The sequence below is a fragment of the Hyaena hyaena genome, unplaced genomic scaffold (genome assembly GCF_003009895.1).
Source record: "Hyaena hyaena isolate Hyena2069 unplaced genomic scaffold, ASM300989v1 scaffold_65, whole genome shotgun sequence".
Classification (NCBI taxonomy): Eukaryota; Metazoa; Chordata; class Mammalia; order Carnivora; family Hyaenidae; genus Hyaena; species Hyaena hyaena.
Genome location: NW_024080697.1, coordinates 2,527,391 through 2,546,407, shown reverse-complemented (window position 1 = coordinate 2,546,407; position 19,017 = coordinate 2,527,391). Strand labels below are relative to the sequence as shown.

Here is a 19,017-nt window from a genome sequence, read left to right as displayed (position 1 = left end):
ACAGCGGAAACATGTCCTCACACATGGCCAGAATGAAGGCACTAAAGAGGTGGGCAAGGGCTGCTATGCACACCCCATCCCTAGCAGATAGAGGACTAATAAAAGGTTCTTTCCCCTATGCCCTGAGGTAAAACCTGAGGCTGTTTACTGTGGCTCCAAAGGTCAAAATTAACAGCGTGAATTGAGTCGTCTTCTTGCTCTTTGAAACTCCTTGTCAAGTGGCACAGCCAGCTGGGCACACAACTCTGATATGCAGATCCTAACGTTTGTGAACAGATTAAATGAATTACAATGAGCACAGCCCATCATATCTCAACTCTCTAATGGGCAGAAAGGTCTCTTTTCTACCCACTGTCCAAAAGCCTCCTCTTATAGTCCATTTAAGCACCTCAAAAATCTGTATGACATCTCATTAGCAAATGACTCTGGAAGCAGACTGGAAGTTTATAAAACTGCATTTATCCTAAAGACAGGGTAGGAGTAGTAACCATGGAACAAAAATAACATTAGCTGCTAGTATGCTAAACAATCAAATACATTATTTCATTTTGATCCCCACTAGCCCAGTAGAAATAGAGACTGCCATTTTAAAGATGAAGAAATTGAGGTAGAGGGGTTTAAGTCATTTGCCCAGGTAAAGCCAAGATTCTTACCTGGGACCGCCTCACACTAACACCCACTAATATGAGATCAGAAACTTAAATAAATGCGAGTGGTGGTATATTACCAAACTGACACCTCTGACAGGGGAAAGGTCAGGATAGTTGGAGAAAACTCAAAACTGCCACAAGACACTCAAACTACACCTGATGACTTGTGCATCACACAGAGACATGTAACAACTGATAAGTGCTAGTTATGGTTTTCTACAGCAATAATGGTAAGAAAAGCTATCCTTCGTGATCAATAAATCTCTCATTTTGGGAAAAGCTGCCTCCAGCACTAGCTCCTTATTACCATTCTAGAACCATGTCCTTGACAGCAATACCACTGCCTCTACCAGAACACCAATCACACCATCTGCTGTTTGAGCTGCAGCAATTCCTACCACCGAGAACAAGTATTGCTTCTTTAATACAACAGCCCAGTACTAGTGACCAAAACAACCAAACCAAAACAGTGGGTTTACAAATTTCTTCCATGCACCCTACCGACTCGCCAAACACCTGCCTAGCACGTCCCCCCAACAGTGAGTCCCAATGTGCTGGGCGCTGGGCGAGGCCCTGACACCCTGTTCTTCATCTCAGTCGCTCTCTCAAGACGGGTCTAGCATTCTACTTCCCCTAAGGAATCATGCACCCAATACCAAATCACAGAGCTCGTGCCCATTATGAAACAGGATTTCCTGTTATGCAAATTACAAAGCACTAGTCATAAAACCACTTGCAGGTGGCGCAACAATTCGTAACCCAGACCACGGATTAGAGTCACCTGCGTACTTGAAATAATGCCAGTGCCTAGGCCTCACCCCAGATCAGTTAAATCAGAATCTCTGCGGTGCGGCTCAACATGGACATGTTTTTTAAAGCTTCTCAGGTGATTCAAAAGTGCAGTCAGGGTTGAAAACCACCAAATGTAATTCTTTCTAGAGTGGTATTTCCAGAAACCGCATAACCCACAAATGTGTTAGGTGGTACAAAGACCACAAAGACCCTCTCGCCCAGCAGGTGTGCCTGCCATCAGGCTGTATTAAAATGACACATCAGTAGTGCTCTCTTAAAATCACGGTCCTGTTATTTCCTTAGCAATGAAATACTAATATTCCTATAGCAATGAAATACTAAACAAAAGAGTACCTGAGGTCATGGCCCCCCAGGAGCCCCCAGGCCTCACTCTGAGAACCAGAGCTCAATGGCTCCAGCAAGTGAAGGGGTGATTAAGGGGTTCTCACTCTCTTGCAGTGGAGTGTGTGGGAGTGGAAAGGGCAATGTCCAGGCAGGAAGCAGCCTCAGCTCAGTAACCTGACAAGAGGAAACCTTCACAGTTCAGGCATGATTATCAAACTCTTTGTGCTCTTAAAGGAGAGTAATTATAGGCATGTGAAAAAAGGGAAGCACTCCCTGAGGAACTCTTCCTCACATGCTTCCCAAGAGGCACCAGGGCCATTAAAAATTCCATGATGAAGAGGAAAAACAGCCTGGGAACAGCCAGGAGGCAATACAGCAAATTAATACACCAGCCCTCCTCGGGGAAAGCTGTGATAAAACAGGAAACACTTCTCTCTTCGCAAAATAAAATTATACCACTAATGATAACATAGTCACCACACACACACACAAATCGTTCTAATGATGGGTGTGAAATTCCCAGGGCTGCCCAGACGCTTTGAAAGAAATCTTTTCCTACTACAAATAAAATGGAACAAGAAAAAGATAAAATTTCCATTCGAAACAGTTTTTAATACAGTCATTCACCTGCCTCTTCCCTGCCACCATCACTCTTTTAACATTCCTTCCCAGACTCCAGGCTTTGTTAAATGGTGTCCATTCTGTGCAGAGCCAACCATCCAGTTCTGGATCCCATCTTATCCTTCCGCCACACCAGAGCTAGATGGCTCTTTCTCGACTGACCCCTTGCTGGGCAGGGAAGCCTCCTGGCCCCGCAACTTCAAGGGAGTGAGAAGATGCCCTGAGGGCTCAGGGTTTCATCACCCACATTTTGTAAAAATTGCGTAGAGGTCACTTGTGCTGGCCATTTCCCACAGAGCCATGGCTGCCAAACTTAACGGACTATGCACCCTCATGATTAAGAGATCTGCAGAAACTCTTTATGTTAACACATATAAAACAAAAATATGTGCCGCTGGAATCTTCTATGTACATTTTTTTTAAGGATCAGATAATAAATGTAAGTTTAAAAAAATTTCTTCCCCTACCCCAAACAATGCAACTCACTTTATATCCAATGTCCTGGGAATGACATCTAGAAGGACAAGAATAAGCCACAATTGTCCACATTCTCTCACCTTGTTCTCAGCAATGGTCTAAAGCAACAAGCAGTATTCCCTTAGAGTAGACTATAGCAGAAGCACAGCCCGGACTTCCTTATGTTTCCAGGTCTGGCCACCAGCACTGCCAGCAAGAGAATGAAGACAATGATGCAGATAATGAGATACACAAAGAAACAAAAAACTGACACCCACTGCAGCCAGCATGAGGCTTCAGAGGCAATAGGAGACCAGACTGATAAAAGCATGGATATCTCAGCACAGCACGGCACAGCACAGGTCTAGGTAACAGGTGTCGAAGGAGGAGGGCAAAGAATCCTCTTTCTGCACCTGACAGAATATGGTGCTGGTCACACAGGCTTCCCAAAGAGCAGACACAGCCATGATTTCATTTGTAGGAAGACAAAAAGCTGGAGGACTGCTTTCCTATGGACTGAAATCTTGGGTCTTTCAAGACAACTTAAGGATCACCACCTCTAAGAACCTCCCCCACCCCCACCCCAAGCCTCTGACTCAGAAGCCTCTCTTCTGTGCTTCCTGGCATTGTGGTGCACATCTTTACACACTTGGCACTCCACACTGTAGCTGTCGATCTCCACAACCAACCTTCTCAAGAGAATAAGCTCCTGAAGGTAGTGCCTACACAAAGGGCCTGGCGTGCAGGAGGGAGTCAGCAAGTGCTGAATGAACGGATGATGGACAGACAGCATGCTGCTGAAGAGAGGGCCTTAAGGAAGTGCTTTATTAATCATCCCACAATTTTCCACATTCCTAGTAACACCATTTGTGAGGGTCTCTCTTTTTGGAAGACTTTTTCCACTGAAATACTACTTATCCAGTAGAAGGTTTGGCAGTTGGTGATAGCTTATGGTGCAGAGTTTATTATTATAGCCCAGAGTAAAGTTCTCATTGTATCCATGAAAGTATAATTTCTTGTCCTGTACCCTAAGCTTATGAACACAGCCATTTAAGAAAAAATCAGGAAGAAAAAAGGAAAAAAAAAAAAACCCAACACATCAGAAACTTGGAAAGAAATTCCTAGTGCCACTAGAAATAATAAAAGTTCTATGGTTCAGCCAATTAGTTCCTCTTTTGTGCACAATAACCCTGCTAGGCGATGCTACCATTAAAACCGTATTTATTTCCCATGTTACCTAACTCAAGAGAATTTATATTGAGAGGCATAGGATTCATTCTGACAAACATACCAAATGTCCCATATGGGCCAGACACTGTGTTAGATGCTGAAGATATTATCGGGGAACAAGATAAAACAAGGTCCCTACACTTTGAAGCTTATATCCTAGTGAAAGAGACAGGAGTAAAAAGTTGGGGGGGGGGACCTAACAAGCGAATCTTTATAGACCATGGTAAAGATTTAGCAGAAAGAAATCGATGAGCGGAGCGGGATGGAGATGGCCCCTTTAGACAGGATGGTCTGAGAGGTCCTCCCTGAGTTGAGATGAGAAGTAGTCATCCGTGAGAAGAGGCTTAACATGGTAGCCCAGGCAAAGGGAACACTGTGAGGCTTCAGAGGCAGAAAGGGGTTGCTATTTGCGACGAAACCGGAGCTGAGCTCTCTGGCACAGTTGGACTTCTCCCCCAGTGAGGAGAAAGGAGTACATGAAAGGAGGCTGGATATTCAGGCAGAAGTCAAATTACACAGAGTTTCACAGGTCACGGCAAGAACCAGTGATAACATTCTCTGAAGATGGGGATTTCAGCACAAGAAATATGAAATACAAGTCAGAAGACTTAGGTCACAGTTGAGACTTAAATCACATATGAGCTGTGTGATCACAGGAAAGATACCTCAATATTGTGCCTCAGTTTCTTCATCTGTAAAACATTTACTGATCTCTAAAGGTTGTTGTAAAGATCAAATTTTATACTATACACAAACATACTTTATAATTTGGAAAGTATTATAAAAAAGGAAATGGGAACTGTCTGGAAGAAAACCGTCACTGGAAGACGATTACCTGGCAGAACAGTGTGCTGGTGAACATCTTCGGTGAGAAGCATCAGCAAGAACATCCAAGGAGTAGAGGGGAGAGAGGGGATTAAACTGCAGGGATAAATGAGATTATTTTAGTAAGGCTTATATGAAAAAGACCGAATCATAAAAGGTGACCTTCTGTTTGATTACTCTGCCCCTTTGAATATTCAACTCTCTTGCCATACCACAGACACCACTCAATAGAGTTGTAACCATGAAACTAGCATACCTGGAAAAGTCTATTCCTTGGTAAACAGCAATTTTTCAAAAACCTCTAATACCTGGTAATTACTTAAATGGCAGAATGTAGCACTTTCTATATGACATAACAGGAACTTACCTGTTGATTACTGGCCCTTGTTCTCAAGAAAACCAGCATAAAATTACCTTTTTATTTCTTTATCCCAGCCAATGTTTCCAGTAAATAACTGGCTAGCACATGCCAACTGCAGTGCAGTAGAAACAGAACTAGATTAAGAAGTAGAATACCTAACACTTAATTTCAGTCCATCACTGAGTTTTCATACATTAAAAAATGACATAATTTCTTTTGACGTTTACTGTCCTCACCTGTAGGAGAGGGTGCACTGCTGTCTTACCTATTTTACAGGATTACTGTGGGCGTAAATGAAATATTGCTTTCAGTCGGTAATCCCAGTTTCTCTTCTGTAAAACTTCTACTAATCATCTCAAAAGGTGGTTGTGAGGGTCAAACTTGGATATAATATATAAAAAAGTACCTGACTTTCTACTTTCTAGCTTTATTTGGACTTTCCTCAGAATAAATAATACCCCTCTTCCCCCAAACTTCAGAACCAGAATAACTCTGAATGGTAACTTCAAAAGAACTTACAAAGAAGTAGGACTTTGGGCAAATCATTTCAATTTTATTTGTAAATAACAGATCTGGACTGAGTGATCAACACAGGTCCTTTCTGCTTTTAGATCCTACCCTGCAAATAGTGCTTGGGCTTAGTATCTCCCAAGCAGTCTCTTACCATCTTAATGACTTTTTCTTTCTCCGCCCACAACCTGCACTACTATTTCTTTAGTATTTTCTTCATACCAATTGTTTTTACTTAGACTTGTTCTTACTATATTTCTAAGGAACAACAAGTTTGATATGATTACATTTTTTCTAATACAAATGATAACTTAAAATATTAAGTGTATGTCCACACACCATCTAAAAGCATCTCATGAAAACACAACAGTTAGGTCTAGCCCTGCTCTGTTCATTGTGAAAGAGTAACCTCAAGAGGAAGGTTCCAAGTCTAAACTGTACAGCAATTTACTAAGTCCTAAGTAGTCAACACACAAAACAAAACACACTGAGCAACAGGAAGCCTGAGATTTTTACCTACCAGTCTTCATCTATTTTATAACTAATCAAGAGTAAGCAGCCTCTCTCCCCACAAAAATCAAAAGCTTTAAACATTAAAGAAACGTATGGATAGTAATTTTTAAATTATAACCCTTACAAAGGCCTAGATTTGCCAAGGGCCCTCTGCAGGGGTCACTGGGGAAAAGACTAAGCGACTACAAGGGCATGGCTCTAAGGCCTTGACCCCACTGCTTTGCTCACAGCAGCTCTACCTTCTTCTGTCTCCTACGTTCAGGCTTCACCACTGTACTCCTCAGCGTAGGATGCTGGTGCTGAACTAAACCGTACGCAAACGAGGTTCATTCTGATTTCTTACTGCAAAGTTCAAATCTAAAATAAAAATAGGATTCCTATGAAATATGCATTATAAGTAATAAACTAAAAAGTACAGTTGAACCTGAAAAGAGGAATTAACTACAGTTCTTATCAGTGAATATCAGATAATCTTAGAAAACAGTCTTCTATAAAAAATCTGAATAATGCAGGGAACGGGAACCTTACCTCATGTGCACAAGCAGAAATGTGAGGAAAATCAGAAGCCAATGCTTTATTCTTTCTAAAGAAAAGGAAATCAAATGATAAAATAAAGATGACAAAGAAAAGCAATCTTACCTGATTTCGTTCTCTTTTCCCGGCTGATGGTAACCAGAAACTACAGAGAGGGAGAGAATAACAGGAAAGAAAATAAAAGAAGTGGTTGGAGATTATAGAGGAGGAGAAGAAAAAAGGATTCTGGCACAACAAAGTGAAGATGTAGAAAGAAGTGGGGAAAAGAAGGAACTGGAGGAGGAAAGGAGAGAGATGGCAAACGTGCACAAAGTTTCTGTGAAGGACTTGTCACCACCAATGTGCTCTCGGGATCCCCAAATTCAACAAGAACACAAACCATACACATATCTTGCCTATTTTGTTACTTACAAACTCAACCAGGCTAATGAGTATAGGATCATAACTAGATACTGTTAAGTGTGAAGGAGACAAACAGCCAATCATGTTAGGGGACAAGGCTGCCACCAGAAGGAAGATCATTTTCCTGCTGCGCTTACAACAGCAGTTTAGACAAAAAGAGATTTCTCTAGACAAAGGTCTAAAAATAGGAAAAGCAAGGGTGAATACAGATGCAAATTACCCATTTTTAACAAAAAAAATTTTAAGAGACAAATTTTAGCTTAAAATATAACATTTTGGAGGATGCTTGGTACTGACAGCACAGAGCCTGCTTGGGATTCTGTGTCTCCTTCTCTCTCTGCCCCTCCCCTGCACACACTTGCTCACACTCTCTCTCTCTCAAAAGTAAATAAACATTTAAAAAATAAATTAAAAAAATATAATACCCTGGAAAGAGAGAAGTAAAACTATCACTGTTTGCAGGTGACATGATACCATACACAGAAAACCCTAAGGACTCCACCAAAAAACTGTTAGAATAAATGAATCCAGAAAAGTTGCAGAATACAAAATCAATATACAGAAATCTGTTGTGTTTCTCTACACTAATAATGAACTCAGAAAGAGAAATGAGGAAACAGTCTCACTTACAATTACATCAGAAAGAATAAAATATCCAGGACTAAATTTAATTAAGGAGACAAAAGCCCTGTACACAAAAAACTATAAGACTTGGATGAAAGAAACTGAAGACTACTAAATGAAAAGATATTCTGTGCTCATGGACTGGAAGAATTAACCTTATTAAAATGTCCATACTACCTAAAACAACATATAGATTCCCATTCCAAAGGCATACTTCACAGAACTAGAACAAATAATTCTAAAGTTTGTATGGAACCACAAAAGACCCCAAATCCCACAGCAGTCTTAAGAAAGAAGAACAAAACTGGAGGCAACACACTCCTGGATTTCAAACTATACTACAAAGCTATAGTAACCCAAATAGTACAGTATGGGGATAAAAAGAGACACACAGATTAATGGAACAGAATAAACAGCCCAGAAATAAACCCACACATATATGGTTAATACATTTATGACGAAGAAGGCAAGAATATACAATGGGGAAAAGACAGTCTTTTCAATAAACGATGTTAGGATAACTGGGGCACCACATACAAAGGAAGAAAACTAGACTACTCTCTTACACAACATACAAAAATTAATTTAACATGGATTAAGAACTTTAATGTAGGACTTGAAAGCATAAAATTCCTAGAAAGAAACATAGGTGGTAAGTTCCTTGACATGGATCTCTTTTGATTATTTTTTTATTTTTTGGATCTGACTCTAAAAGTAAGAGAAACAAAAGCAAAAATAAACAAATGGGACATCAAACTAAAAGGCTTTTGTGCAGCAAAGGAAACCATCAATAAAACCAAAAGGCAACCTACTGAATGGGAGAAGATATTGCAAATCATATATCCAATAACAAATTAATATCCAAAATATATAAAGAACTCCTATAGCTCAGCAACAAAGAAACCCCAAACAATCCCATTAAAAAATGGGTAGAGGAGAGTCTCAACTCTTGGTTTTAGCTCAAGTCATGGGACTGAGCCCCACATCGGGCTCTGGGATGACAGCACAGAGCCTGCTTGGGATTCTCTCTCTCCCCTCCCTCACTGTCCCTCCCCCACTCATGCCCTCTTTCTCTCAAAATAAATAAACTTAAATAAAACATAAAAATTAAAAAAAAAAAAGCAAAAAAAAAAATCAAAAAATGGACAGAGGATGTGAACAGACATTTCTCCAAAGACATACAGGCCAATAGGCACATGAAAAGATGCTCAGTATCACTAATTATCAAAGAAATGAAAACCCCAAACCACAATGAGATATCACCTCACATCTGTCAGAATGGATATTATCAACAAAACAAGAAATAACAAGTACTGGAAAGGATGTAGAGAAAAAAGAATCCTTATACACTGTTGGTGGGAATGTCAATTAGCGAATACACTGTAGAAAACAGTATAGAGATTCCTCAAAAAATTAAAAATAGAACCCATATGATCCAACTATTCCACTTCTGGGTATTTATCCAAAGATTATGAGAACACTAACTTGAAAAGTATATACACTTCTATGTAATGCCAAGATATGAAAACAACCTAAGCGTCCATCAATGGATGAATGGATAACGAACATGTGGTGTATACATAAATAAACACACACTCACACACACACACACACACACACACACACACACACACGAATACTACTCAGCCATAAAAAAGAAAGAAATTTTCCCATTTGTGACAACATGGAAGAACTTTCAGGGATTAGGTTAAATGAATAAGTCAGAGAAAGACAAATACTGTATGATATCACTTTTATGTGGAATCTAAAAACAAAACAAATGAATGGATAAAACAAAACAAACTCATAAAGGGAATGGATTTGTAGTTACCAAGGGGAAGGGAGTTGAGGGGTAGGTGAAAAGGGCTCTATTTTACGCTGACAGAGGGTACCTAGATTTATGGTGATGATCACTTTGTAGTGATATAAATACTGAATTATGGTGGTACAGGACTGAAACTTATGTAATGTTATATACCAACATTACCTCAATGTAAATTAATTAATTCATCAATTAAAAAATAAAACATCCTTACCCGAGGTTACTTTTATAATGCAGCACCTATACATACAAACAGCAAAGAAGTAAAAACTAGTCTAGGAAGGAAAAAAATCACTCTCATGGGCTTGGGGTGTTAGCCATGTTAACTGTTGTAAAGTACAATCCTTAAGATCTTCTCATTCAGCTTTAAGTCCGATTTCTAGGCTCCTTCATAAAACTTTCCTCTGCCTCCTCCAAGGAACAGGCTGGGATAATGAGTAAATATATGAGCAGTACTTACTCTTTCTGCCGAGGGTCACTAATAATGTGGCCTATCCTCTCAGTACCCAAAGTACTCATGCTGGTCTCCTGAAAAGGCAAGGAAGACGAGAGTGTCATCAAACCACAGGAACAAAGTACGACCTGTCATCAAGCTCACACTTTCCCATAACTGTGCCAGCAACCTCAAAGGCACATGTCAACTGTCAATCTTAAAATCTAACAGCAAGTTTATTTCTCCTTATGGGAATCCATCTTAAAGAGTGTTACATGTGATTCTAGCCTTATTTTTCCCCAGTGTTTCAAAAAAGTCATTATAAACCTTATTTACTATATATAGTATTTTAATACAATGAGTTATTAAAGCATGTGGAAATAGAAACACTTAAAAAAAATCCAACTGCAGCCAATTTTTAACAGGCTAGCACACCAAGCTTCCAAGATTGTATGATTACAGCCCCAAAAGTCTTCATAATGGGATATCTACCTGGTCCTCACTGGTAACACACTGGTGACTAATGCATACATGTTAAAGGAATTTTATAACTTACAAAAATGGTTACCTGTCTTTTGTCTGTTAATCCTCATCTTTTAAAGTAAATAGTTTGTATAAAGTGGTTCTTAAATTTAGGTTTCTCAAGACTGTAATATGAAAGCTTACCCATAACAACACAAGCAATTCAGAAACTAATAATTTCCAAAAATTTGGAAAATGGCAGAAGGCACTCACCCTTCATTTAACTTGAGTTCATTTACAATGAAGGTCATCACAGTACCTGAGGAAGCGCACCAACGGTACGTAAATAAGAGTTATCCTCATACGAGTAAGCGTGAAGATGAGTGCAAGTAAGTTACGGGTATGACTATCAAGAATGTGAAGCCTGTTACTCATACACATTTGTTTCTGGCAAATATTATGATCGCTTTTCATATATGTGTGTGGATTAGCCTAAAATAATAGGGTACACATTTCAGCAGAACTGACTCTAGAAAAATTAATTTGAGGTCAGATTCTGGGTGGGAGTGAAGCTAAATGAAAAGGTTTCACATAGTGTATTCTTCACATTTTTCTTCTCTTAGGCATGTGCCTCCTGGTCACAGACACAGCCACACTAGTAGGGCCAAGGGAAAAGATGGGTGAAAAATGAGCTATTTGTTACTGCAGAAAAATTATTAACTTAAAGTGCCATAATGTTTAAATTTACAGTTTATTACTGTGTAAATTACAAGCAGTACTTTGCGTAATTAGCAGCTCGCTGGCAGGGAGCTGTGAATGAAACTCATTATTTATGATTACAATTTAGAAAAAGAGAGGTGGGGGAGGGGGAATAAAGGGGGACAGAACAGTGACCTCTGCTAGAAATGACAAATATCCCTTTAAGGTGATGAAGATGAATGAAACAAATAAATATTATCCTATTCATCTGAAATTCTTAAAGGCACATCCAACAGGCCCTAGAGTTTCCCTTCCAGGCAAACTAAAGGGAGCCTTCAAGATGAAATGATTTGCTTCCACGGAAATGGAAGGCTCTTATTTTATAGGAGATGAAACAAAGTAAGGCAGACAATTGGGAGAACATTATCTTCCCAGCCTAACTAATAAAGAGAAAACGTAAAACCATCTCTCTGTGCCCTACTCCCAACCTCCTGCCTCCTTCTATCTCCTGTACTCCTACTCTGTTAGCTGACTTAGGAAGTAAGAATAAGCTCCCAGGATAGCAAAAGCAGCATTTTATTGTCTGTAAAATGAATGAGCCAAAAGAAGAAGGTATAATTCTTCCAATAATCAAATGTCTTTCTAATGAGAGATGTGAAATTGAATTTAAAGATAAAAAATCGGAGTTCAACTGGAAATAAATAGCTTCATTTCTTTTACATAGCAAAAATTTCAGAAAACAACTCCCTATTTCCACTAGAAAACAGGAGCACCCTAGGGCAGCCAGGCTGTAGCTGTGATCATTACACACCCGGCCTGGCACAGAGCCTGACATCAAGAAGGCATTCTAGATGTGCAGGCAGTGAACGCAGTAATGCTCTGAAATGTCTCTCACTTCCTCACTCTTTGCCCACCATCATCTTCTCTAACTGGGTATGAGCCCCAGTCTTAACCTGCTTTCAATCTCAAAGCTAGAGTAAAATACTATTTTTAAAAATTGTTTAAATTTAAATGTAAAAAGGTAAAAGTATAGCTGGGTTTAAGTCTCTATTCTGCCACTTCTATCTGGGTAATATCAGGTAGAAGGCAATACCTTGCTTCTCTGAACCCAAGTTTTCCTCATCTGCTGAATGGGAACATTACCTGTTTTATAAGGTTATTGGGAGGATTAAATGAACTGAGCACCCAGAGTAGTGTCTGGCAAAGGCAAAACTGAATCAAGGCAGATACTCCTTCCCTATGGCCAAGGAGCTTTTGAAATCTGAGAACAGGTTTTTGTTGTTGTTGTTGTTTTGTTTTGTTTTAAATGAACTCTAGAATAGGGGCGCCTGGGTGGCTTAGTCGGTTAAGCGTCCGACTTTCGCTTAGGTCATGATCTCGCGGTTCGTGGGTTCGGGCCCCGCGTCAGGCTCTGTGCTGACTGCCAGCTCAGAGCCTGGAGCCTGTTTCAGTCTGTGACTCCCTCTCTCTCTGACCCTCCCCTGCTCACGCTGTCTCTCTCTCTCCTAGAAATAAATAAAACATTAAGAAAAAAAAAATTTAAAAAAAAAAAAATAAATAAATAAATGAACTCTAGAATAAAAGACCAAAGTTAGGATAGAAGAAGCATTCATGATTTTAGAAGGAGTTATAAAGAAGCCATGACTATTTTAACTTCCATAAGATAACAATATAAGATTAGTCAAAAGAGAAGAGACAAGATCAGGCCTATAGATTTACAGACAAACTGTCATGACAGTGTTTGCTTTGTCAAAATTTCTGTATGAATTAAGCTTCATCTTTTATGTGTGTATCCATTCATATCCTACATAAGGTTCTCTGCTGTGAACTTGCAAAATATTCCAATTGGCTTAATTTACTCCAGGGAGCTCTGTAGCACCTCTGATTAGCAACAGGGTACACCAGTCCTATAAGGAATACTATGCTCCCAGTGAGCCCAGTAGACAGTGAGAGCTGTCACCTTCCCAACGAGCCTTCTTCGGCCCTTTCTGAGGCATCGAGCTGCAGCTCCAGGCAGACGGTTCAAGCGAGCATGATATCCTAAAAAAAAGAAGAAAGCTCTCAGAAACTGAATGCATTGCTTTAGCAATGATATGCTTCTAGTACACCAAAGGCCTTCCTCCCTGGATCTTACTAGGCTAACCCTAAAGCCAGGATCACTAGGTTATCTGCCAAGGATTTATTATTCCTATGTTTTTGCAGTAGGATCTTAGGCATGTCATTTACCTCTAACTTAGGCATCCTCACCCAAAAAGGAAGGATAATAACCTGCTCAGTCCTATTTTATAGAGCTCATTTGAAGATTCCATGAAATAGCTCATGGGAGCTACTTTATAAACCAAAAACACTACACAAATATAAGACATTATCAATAATTTCTAATTATAAATTAAATGCTAGTTATCATCTAAAAAACCTTTATGCATTAAATAATAGTAAAAATAGCCTATATAGTAAAATCTCATTTTTCTAATTACCGTATGTGTTCTACACCTAAAAAACACAACTGGAAGAGTCCACACCAAAATGTTATCAAGACACTGTCTCTGGGTATGGAATTATAGGCCATTTTAAGTTGTTCTCCTTATTCTCATTTGTGTGTATTTTAAGGGGTCCATAGAGAACTTTCAGAAATGGTCACTGAAACGTTTGAAGGAAGTTATGAAGGTAGCAAATGTGTGCCTAAGCCCAACAGTAATCTTTCCCAAGACCCAACTATTTTGAGAAGGATTTCAATTACCCAAATTCATCTTAACCAACTGCTATAAGAGTTTATAGCTTTGAGCATAATTCTGATCACCAACAGATGGCCAACTACTACCTGACACCTGACTGATTGATTACGGATTACTGGGAATCCTAGAGTCATACATTTATAGAGCTAAAAGACACCTCTGAAATAGTTTGTTCAATGTAATGACACTGAAGTCCCAAAGAAATGAAGTGACTCCGTCACAGTAACTGAGCTAAGACGACCGTACCAGAGGGTACTATCCCCACAGTTCCCTCTCCCTTCCCTAGGCTCTTCCCACTCTACCTTGCTACATCAGAAGTAAAGGGAAAGCAAAGGGACAGGATATATTTGTTAAAGCCCACAATAATAAAATAATTTAAGGAAATATTTTAAAATCATCCAACTAAAAAACATCATTATACCTTGTATGTGAATGTTCTTACTGAAATCTGTGCTCTTCCGAGATCCACTACTCCAGGCTCCCACTGAGCACTCCATAGCTCATCGGTTTCACAGCAGGTAAGCAGCAGTGACATGCTGCTAGGCTTCCTAAATCCGGCACAAATGGCAATAGCAAGCTGAAGGAATGCCCTGCTAATAGATATCCCAAGAGTCTCCGTGGCTTGGTTTACGTATGAATGGAGAACCTCAAGTTTTAAGACTCACCCTTGAATCTTCTAGAAAAATCCCTGGACTAGCTCCAAAACTCAGACAATTAATACATGCTTAGAGGCATGAGATGCTTGCCATGGGATGATTCTACCCAAAGAGAACCATAAAAGTATGAGGTGTAGTTTGGTCTCTTCAGAACTTACCTCTTTGAGCTGGTCGAGAAGGTAAAAGGAATGTGGAATCAGAAAGTTTATCCAGTCCAGAATCCATTCTTTCAACTTCAGAGCAATGATCAGGAGCCCACTTGGGCAGAAGGTTAGGGACAGTGAATCCTGGGACACATTCTCCCTCATAGAACCAATCGCTTTGCTCATCATCCCCTAAAGTAGAGAGATCATATCATAAGTTGGAATTTTAACATGCTCTATGGAAAACCAAATGTGAGGATGATTTCTCAGAACTACAGATTTGATGATACCTTTTAAATTATGTTAAAGTACAAAAAAAACTGTTTTGAACCTTCTTCTTAATCCATATTATGATGGAAACTAGAGTACCAAACTAGTTTCACATAATTGAAATACTGTGTTACACTGGACTATCTTTGATAGTAAAAAACTACTAAAGCTACCATTTACTAAACCCTCACCACCCTATGAGGGTCCATGCTAAGAATCTGTTAAGTACGTTATCCCTTCTAAACCCTACACTGATTCTAACTTATAATTATATAAAGCAAATAAAGCGAGAGAAGGCAAGGTCAAGTTAGTAAATGATGAAGCCAAGATTTGAACCCAAAACGTGACTAACTCCAAAGCCTTTAACACAAAAATATATCGCGTATGTACCATTCTGTGGTGTAAATGAACTTGGGGGTTCAAAGCCCACAAATGTTTCTTAATTCAAAACTAGTTACTCTTGAGGTATTTGTTACATTTGCATTTCTCATAATAGGTTAACAAAAAATGAACACCCATACTTCATTTCTTCCTTGGTACCCTAACATTAATGGGACAGAAAATCATCCTGACACTAGCAATCCAAGTAACCAAGAAAAAAACTAACCACGGAGACAAGCAATATAATCCCCCCGAATCTGTCAAGAAGTTATACCATTCACCCAAGGCCAAACTTTTCATTAATGACAAAGTCAAGACTAGAGCCATATAGCCAGACTCTTGGTTCAAACCCCTTTCTACTGGCTACAATGACAGCATCTCAGTTTGCAAGAGAACTTGCTCCCTCCCATAAAGCATAGTAAAACTAATAACTTTATGTCTGCCATCCCATACTCCTTTCAAAATACCAAGGATGAGGGGAATCGTGACAAGAACATTTGAAGTGTTCACAATGCCTTCATTTTCTAATGTGCCAGATCCCAGGGAAACTGCTCAGACCATGTTAAGCACAGAAAGTATCAGATTCATGGGCCACTTACATCCATGGTAGTGACAACTCTTAACTCATTGTGGAGATCTCTAAAAGAGAAAATGAAAATGCTCATAAAAAAGTTACTCAAAGTGTTCCCTTATAAAAACATACCACCAACAGCTGTTTCTCTAGAACAGTGGGCTTCAACCTTCAGCATACATCTGAAAGGGTGGACTGTTGGGTCCTTTCCCCAAAGTTTCGGATTCTGGTCCAAGCAAGATCAAAAACTTGCATTTCTAACAAGTTCCCTAGTGATGCTAAGCTGACTTCAGGACATTTTGAGAACCACTACTCTAAAAGCATCTTACTAAACCAGGTGCATAGATTCAGGCAGTGTGTTACCTACTGTAGTTGTAAATAATAAAAAAAAAATCCTGCCTTGGATGGGTGGCTGGGTGGCTCAGTCGGCTGGGCGTTCGACTTTAGCTCAGGTCATGATCTTGTGTCTTGTGGGTTCAAGCCCCCCATTAGGCTCTTTGCTGACAGCTTAGAGCCTGGAGCCTACTTTGGATTCTGTGTCTCCCTCTCTCTGCCCTCTCCCCCCACCTCAAAAAAATAAACATTAAAATTTTTTTTTTTAATTTCCTGCTTTGGAAAGGCTTCAAGGGAAAAGGCACACATACGGTAAGTTGTAAGAAAGTACAGGGAAAGAAAGAGCAAGGGTTCTAGGAGATGATGCCTGCACAACTGTGATACCCAGTCGGATTCCCTTCAGGAAATGCACACACACTTAAATGCAGTAATCGAGACTTTAATAAGGTGACTACCTACAAAGGTGTAGATAGTACTAAGAGGAACCAATAAGGAATGGTGAAGTACCCTAGAGCCAGCACAGCAGGAAGTCTTTACCTTTCCTAGACCTGAAGCCACTAGGAGAGAGAATGGTTATCAGAGACCAGAGAGAAAGCTTAGGTTATAGAAGACTGCCAACAGGGGTGGTGGCCTTTCCTCAGAGGAACGCCACCACTGCTAACCAGCAGTCCAACGGAAAGGGAGCCCAAGAAAGCTGCAAATCAATGCGGCGGACTGCATTACTGTTTCCAACTGTTCACTACTTCCCTATGATGACACACCCATGCCTTGTGCCTTTAACCATGGAATTCCAGAGCCTTCCCCTTGAGGCAAAGCATACTTCCTCCTCCCACTGACATAGGCTTGTCATATAACTTGCTTTAGGTAGTAGAACATTAGCAGATGTGATTCAAGCAAAAGCTTTTTAAGTATGGTTTGGTCACCAAGCTCTGGTTTGGTCACTTAGTATTCACGTCTTCCACCAGGAAAGGTCTGTACAAAGTACAGCCACTGCTCTTTCAGCAGAGGTCGCAGGACAGGATACACCGAGTAGACAGATATAAACCTGACTTAAAGCCAGGAGACCAGCTGAGCCCAGGTTAGACCAGCTGAGCCCCACAGCAAGAAATAAATGTGGTAAATCCCGGAAATGCTGGGGCTGTTAAACTGTATTACCATGCTAAAAACTTGACTAATATGTTCAATCTCATTCACCTTCCTCCCTCCCTTCTGCTACTGCCTCCTACTGGCCTAATCCAGTAAGAAATCGAGGGCAAAAAAACCCACTGGCACAGTTCATAAACATGTCCTGGGCGGGGGGGGGGGGGGGGGGGGGGGGGGGGGGGGGGGGGGCAAAAGGAACACTGTCTAGGTGGATGACCAACCATTCAAAAAAAGGTAAGGCTGGGGGGCGCCTGGGGGGCTCAGTCAGTTAAGTGTCCGACTTCGGCTCAGGTCATGATTTCACGATTTGTGGGTTCAAGCCCTGCCATCAGGCTCTGTGCTGACAGCCAGCTCAGAGCCTGGAGCCTGTTTCAGATTCTATATCTTCCTCTCTCTCTGCCCCTCCCCTGCTCATGCCGTCTCTCTCTCAGAAGTAATTAAAAAAACATTAAAAAAAGGAAAAAGAAATGGTAAGGCTGAGATTTCTGGGGGAGACACCAGCATAAACAATGACATGGAAGCAGTAAATAACATAGCTTTGTGCTGAGAACTCTAAGCATCCAAATATCACCAGAATGCATAAAGTTGAAGCAGAGATAGAGAGGAAAGCTGGGGCTATAGAATATTCTCAAATCTTCTCATAAAGCAAGGATTCCCTATTAGTAGAAAGGTTTTCCAAAGGCCTGAAACTTAATCTGGCATAATAGGTTCACACTTTCTTACACCTCTGTATAATTATACATAATCTTTAAGAGACACATTATGATACTTCATAGAACAGTATAAAAGCAAAGAAAAAGCAAAATGTGTAATTCTGAGCAGTATTCAGTAGCTCATTCAAGGAAAGACAAGACTTCCTTGGTACGAGAGACCAAAGAACCAAGCCCTAGCTGCACCCAATCTGGGAGTATATATGCACACCCTCTAATGACATCTAGCTCCCCCTCAGAATCAGAAAGGGACAAAAATGTACCTACAACAACCTCCATTACAGTACAAAGCTCAGCAACCCTATCCATATCCACAACTCTGAGGCATGAGGGAGATACCCTCTCCGTGATCTCTCTCTAAAATCTGAACTTGGATCCGGAGTCTCACAGTCCCAGGATCCCTTCTGGATCAGGCGAAACAAGTAGCCATCGTGTTTCTGTCCTTTGATCACTTAACCTTTGAAGAAAAATCACTGGATCTCAAAGCTAGAAGGGACTTTAGACAGCTAGCAATCTCTTATTTAGAGTAAAAGAATTACAGTCCAAAGGAGCTATATGAAACTCTTATTGGAACACAGTTGGTGTGGTCCTCTGCAAGTGTACCCGGTAAAAACAAGGTCTCAATGGGGCGCCTGGGTGGCTTAGTTGGTTAAGCGTCCGACTTTCGCTTAGGTCATGATCTCGCGGTTCGTGGGTTCGAGCCCCGCGTCGGGCTCTGTGCTGACTGCCAGCTCAGAGCCTGGAGCCTGTTTCAGTCTGTGACTCCCTCTCTCTCTGACCCTCCCTGCTCACGCTG

General features: G+C 40.4%; 1 protein-coding gene across 1 annotated transcript in view; it reads right to left on the bottom strand.

The window, feature by feature from the left end:
* The window catches only part of GPATCH2L (G-patch domain containing 2 like), a 58,380-nt gene that overhangs the window by 21,816 nt on the left and 17,547 nt on the right, over nt 1–19,017 (bottom strand). The window contains exons 5-9 of the mRNA XM_039232222.1: nt 14,829–15,005; nt 13,240–13,319; nt 10,146–10,213; nt 6,832–6,886; nt 4,930–5,015 (exon numbers count right to left, since the gene is read on the bottom strand). Coding sequence (XP_039088153.1) covers nt 4,930–5,015; nt 6,832–6,886; nt 10,146–10,213; nt 13,240–13,319; nt 14,829–15,005 — 466 coding nt within the window. The remainder of the gene's footprint in view (nt 1–4,929; nt 5,016–6,831; nt 6,887–10,145; nt 10,214–13,239; nt 13,320–14,828; nt 15,006–19,017) is intronic.